Below are 4814 nucleotides of genomic sequence, written 5' to 3' on the forward strand. Positions count from 1 at the left end.
ATATTGCATTTAATGTAATGCTCACATTACTTAAATAAATTGGAGTAGCATGAAACGTGTGTACTGCAATCACCTTTGAAATCCGTGTTGCTTATTTATATATATATATATATATATATATATATATATACGACAAGCTTCTTTCAGTTTCCATCTACCAAATCCACTCACAAGGCTTTGGTCGGTCTGAGGCTATAGCAGAAGACACTTGCCCAAGGTGCCACACAGTGGGACTGAACCCAGAACCATGTGGTCAGTAAGCAAGCTACTTACGACACAGCCACTCCTTTGCTTTATTTTTAACTCCTAATATATATCTATTACAAAGTTAATCTCTTACATTTATTTCAGAACAAAGATATCCGTATGCATGAAATTATAAGACTGGCTCATGAATTTCTTCAGTGCTTCTGTCTTGGAAATCCTGCAAATCAGGTTTTACTTCATAAAGAAGTTGACCTTTTCTTGAACCCAGGAGTAAGTTATTTAAATCATTATTTCTACTGTTATATTACTATGACAGGCATACCTCAACTTATGTCCTTTCAAGTTAAACCTTTTTCAACTTGAAGTCTGTTGGGGTTTTTTTTTCCCCGTTTAGAAATTAATGAAAAAATAAACATCAACTTCAGTTGATTTATTCAACTTAATGTCAGTCTCTGTGAAAGCATATTCAAAATCATAAAATTATTTAAAATACTTAATACTGGAGAGGCAAAATATAAAATACATGTGAAAATGTGTACAAACAATTTATTAAGATAGATACAGGCTAATAAAGTTTTTTAAATGATTTTTTTTTTCCAAGCTAAGTATTACATGTTTTCATCATGCTGCTTTAAAGTTTAATATTACTGATATTATGATGCCACTGATCAGTATTTTTTTAATATTGAGACCATCTTTTGGCTTTTAATTTGATGTAGTAAAGATTGTTTGCCAACTTAACATGGCAGTCCTGGTTTAGGGCAAATGTTGCTGTAACAATTATTCTGTGCTGATGAAGGGAAATATCCCAGAAATCGCAATACACAGATATTGTTTTGAGCTGAGTGGGGGTGCTAGATTCCCTTGTTCAAAAATATAAGGACACAGATCGTGTTGTATAGCCAGCTGGAGATGATGTCTCCTGGGGCTAAATTACAGCAACATTCGTCCTAAACCAGGACTGCCATATTATGTTGTCAAACAATCTTTACTACAAAGTACTGTTGCTGAATATCTCTCGTGAGATTTTAAAAAATAGTAATTTTCTAATTTTAATTTGATATTTGGTTAAGAAACTTTTTCTTTGTACTCAGATTTAGATAATATCAACATAAAAATTTCTAAGATTTTTTATCTTCACTATAATATGTTTCATGTTATGTAAGTATTCAAGACATATTTACACCATTATAACATTGCTTGATATCTTTTCATCATTATTGAATAGCAATATGCATTGTAAAGTATAAACTTATTTTATGAAGTACATCATACTAAAAAGATTTATTAAACTGTTACTATCTTTTTAATAAAAACCTAGTCATAAACTAAAAATTTGTCAGCTTTGTAGTAAAGATTGTTTGCCAATATAACATGGCAGTCCTGGTTTAGGACGAATGTTGCTGTAATTTAGCCCCAGGAGACATCATCTCCAGCTGGCTATACAACATGATCTGTATCCTTATATTTTTGAATATTGTTTTGTCAGCTTTCAGAGAATTGCTGTAATGCTTTAAAAGCATCAGAGCAGTTCTTTTTTTTTATTTATTTATCTATTTACTGAACCTTTTATTTATCTTAAAATCATTTTGTGTTCATCTCTTTTCAGTTATTGGAAGCTCAGACAATGAAATCCATTTTTGAAGATAATGTACTATTATGCAATGAAATTTCTGAACGTATTGTGCAACATTTTGTTCATTGTATAGAGACACATGGCAGACATGTTCAGTATCTCAAGTTTCTTCAAACTATTGTTAAGGCTGAAGGACAATATATCAGAAAAAGTCAAGACATGGTTATGGCTGAAGTAAGAATTTTGCAAGAATCTCACATTACATGAAATCAAAGTTATTTAAAAATTTGTATTTGGAATTGTTTTTAGAATCATATTTCATACAGTTGAAAAATTAAAATGTTGGTAAATTCTCATATTTCTGAAGAAATTGAGGGAATATATTTTTACTTTTTTATGATGAAATTGTATGCCTGTTTCTTTTTTATTATTTTTAAAATTTATTTTAGTTTTCAAATACTATATACTCTTATTGAGAACATATAGTTTTATTGACTGTTTCTTTGCTTTTCTTTTGCAATAAATAGGGATTTGAATTACTTCTTTGAAAATTGATAACAAATGATCAAAAAGCTACTTATTGGATTAACCAAAGCCTTTTTATGTTACTTTCCTGACTTTTTGCAGCTCATCAGTGTTGGAGAGGAAGTACTTTTGTTTTACAATGACAAACCATCATTTGATACTCTGGTGCAACTAATGCGATCTGAACGTCATCGCTCTGATGAGCGTAGTCCTCTAGCATACCACATCAATTTAGTACAGTTACTAGCTTTGTGTACAGAAGGAAAGAATGTATATACAGAAATCAAATGTCACTCACTGCTGCCTTTAGATGATATTGTTAAAGTTGTGACTGATGTAAACTGTATTCCTGAGGTGAGTTACATATTTTTTTCAATCTTTGCTCAATTGCACAATTACTGGAGACTCTCTAAGTAGTTCACCATGTGTTTTTACCACCAAGAAACTATATAAAATAAAATTTAGATGAACAATTTCCTTTTTAACAGACACAGGAAAAATGGGTCATTTTGCCGAAGAAAAAATTTCTTACTACTGTTAGTTGCTCTGGATTTGAAAAAGTTTAATCAGCTGTAGTTTAGAACTACAGAAGTATAATTAGTACATATCTAAGAATACAGAGTCAAACCTTTCTGCTATTGAGGTTTATTTAAATAGTCAATGATTGTTCAAAAATCTGTTAACTTCACTGAAACACTTAGTATTCAGTATCAAAATTTTCATCAAACTAACTGCAACATGATAACTGATGCAGTTCCATTATGTAAAGTTAAGTTTTTGAATTTTTTTGAGTGACTAATGTGTCTTCTATGCTGTAACCATTTTAGCTTCATCACACAGTCTTAGATCAAATCACTTACTACACAATTTCATCTCTGAATTAATGATTGTTTTCTACTTTAAAATTGCTACTGTATCATTCATTGAATAATCCAAAGTTGAATTGATTTCCAGTTAATACATACATCAAGAATATTGAATTCTTGTTTAACTGATTTACATATATACACATTAATCACTCCAGTTAAAATTATATACAAAGAAACCAATGGATTAATCATTTAATCACAATGTACAAAAGAAATGTAGTAAATAAACTGAAAGATTGACTTTAAAGCCTCTAAGATATGTTTGATACTAAATTCACTTCTCACTTTATTTTTATTAAAACTAACATTTATCATAATCAGATATTGTCTACTCACATCTGGCTCAATGTCATGGATTGCCATTTCAGTCTTTCTTGTACTGTTCTCATATGTTCACTATATTTAAAGTCTTCCAGATTCTTGGTATTATCCCCACCACATAAATCTTGGGGTTTTTTCCTCTCTTCCATCTCTTCTTATTCATTTTGCCTTCTATCTACAATCTCTATAAAATATTTCTTCTAATTATGTGTTAATGATATTTTAGTTTTCTCTCTTTGATTGTATCTAATAAAGTTTTCTAAGTTTTTACTCCTTTTAGCACTTCATCTTTAGTTTTGTATTCTAAAAAGCTTTTTCTCAAAAGCTTTGAAGGTGATCTCATTTGTATATATATCATTCAAGAAGATGTATAATGACTAAAGATGCTTCTCACTGTAAGCTAACCTTTTGGTAAGTTGTTTCCATGCTAGTTTTGTGTATTGAAATTGAAAACACAAAACTGATATCACAATAATTTGAAAGATCAGACTACCGTGAAAAAGTGCCTTTGGTCATGAAACATTTTCTTGAAGGACATGTGTACAAATGAGGTTACTTTCACGTCTACAGTTATTGAGGAGAAATGAAAAATATATCATTGGATGTGTACTTATATAGATTAGCAAGATATACACTAGGTTAATTGCATTCTTCTAGCCATTGCCTCCATGAGAGGATACCTGGTGACCACCCTTAATGACACAATTGCAATAAATGCTGGCTGGAACTTTTTTTTAAAAAAGCAACATTTTGATTGGACATCCATTTTGCTTTGGTGAAAGAGAAAAGTAACTGAACATGAAATAGATTTTACACCCCACACAATTGAAGTAGAATAAATGGGCCAATCCAAATGACATTTAAAACTCCATTCAATTTTAATTAAATGTAATTATGTTTATATTTATTTATGTATGTCGTATAACAATCAACTCTAATGCTTTGTGTTTTGCAGGTGAAAATAGCTTATATTAATTTTCTAAACCACTGCTATGTAGATACTGAAGTTGAAATGAAGGAAATTTACACAAGTAATCATTTATGGACATTGTTTGAAAACTTTTTACTTGATATGGCCATTGTAAGTAAATAAGGAATCTTTAGTTATAACTCCTATGTTTGCATTACGTTTACATCCTTACTTCTATTAACATTGTGTCACTTGACTTCTTTCTTTCTTCAAAACCTTAATTTTAATCTTATATATAAATTTTGCGGTTGCTTATTTTTGTTTATATATATATATATATATATATATATGCTGCGTGAAAAAGTGCCACACCCTAACAGTTGAGGGAACCCGTGGAAGAGGTAGG

The 4814-nt window shown here is 30.1% G+C and overlaps 1 protein-coding gene across 1 annotated transcript in view; it reads left to right on the forward strand.

Annotated features, from left to right (window-relative positions):
- Positions 1 to 4814, forward strand: part of LOC106882671 (inositol 1,4,5-trisphosphate receptor type 1) — a 314426-nt gene that overhangs the window by 230484 nt on the left and 79128 nt on the right. Inside the window, exons 29-32 of the mRNA XM_052978577.1 lie at positions 352 to 477; positions 1817 to 2017; positions 2411 to 2662; positions 4454 to 4579. Coding sequence (XP_052834537.1) covers positions 352 to 477; positions 1817 to 2017; positions 2411 to 2662; positions 4454 to 4579 — 705 coding nt within the window. The remainder of the gene's footprint in view (positions 1 to 351; positions 478 to 1816; positions 2018 to 2410; positions 2663 to 4453; positions 4580 to 4814) is intronic.

Source organism: Octopus bimaculoides, chromosome 2 (assembly GCF_001194135.2).
Source record: "Octopus bimaculoides isolate UCB-OBI-ISO-001 chromosome 2, ASM119413v2, whole genome shotgun sequence".
Classification (NCBI taxonomy): Eukaryota; Metazoa; Mollusca; class Cephalopoda; order Octopoda; family Octopodidae; genus Octopus; species Octopus bimaculoides.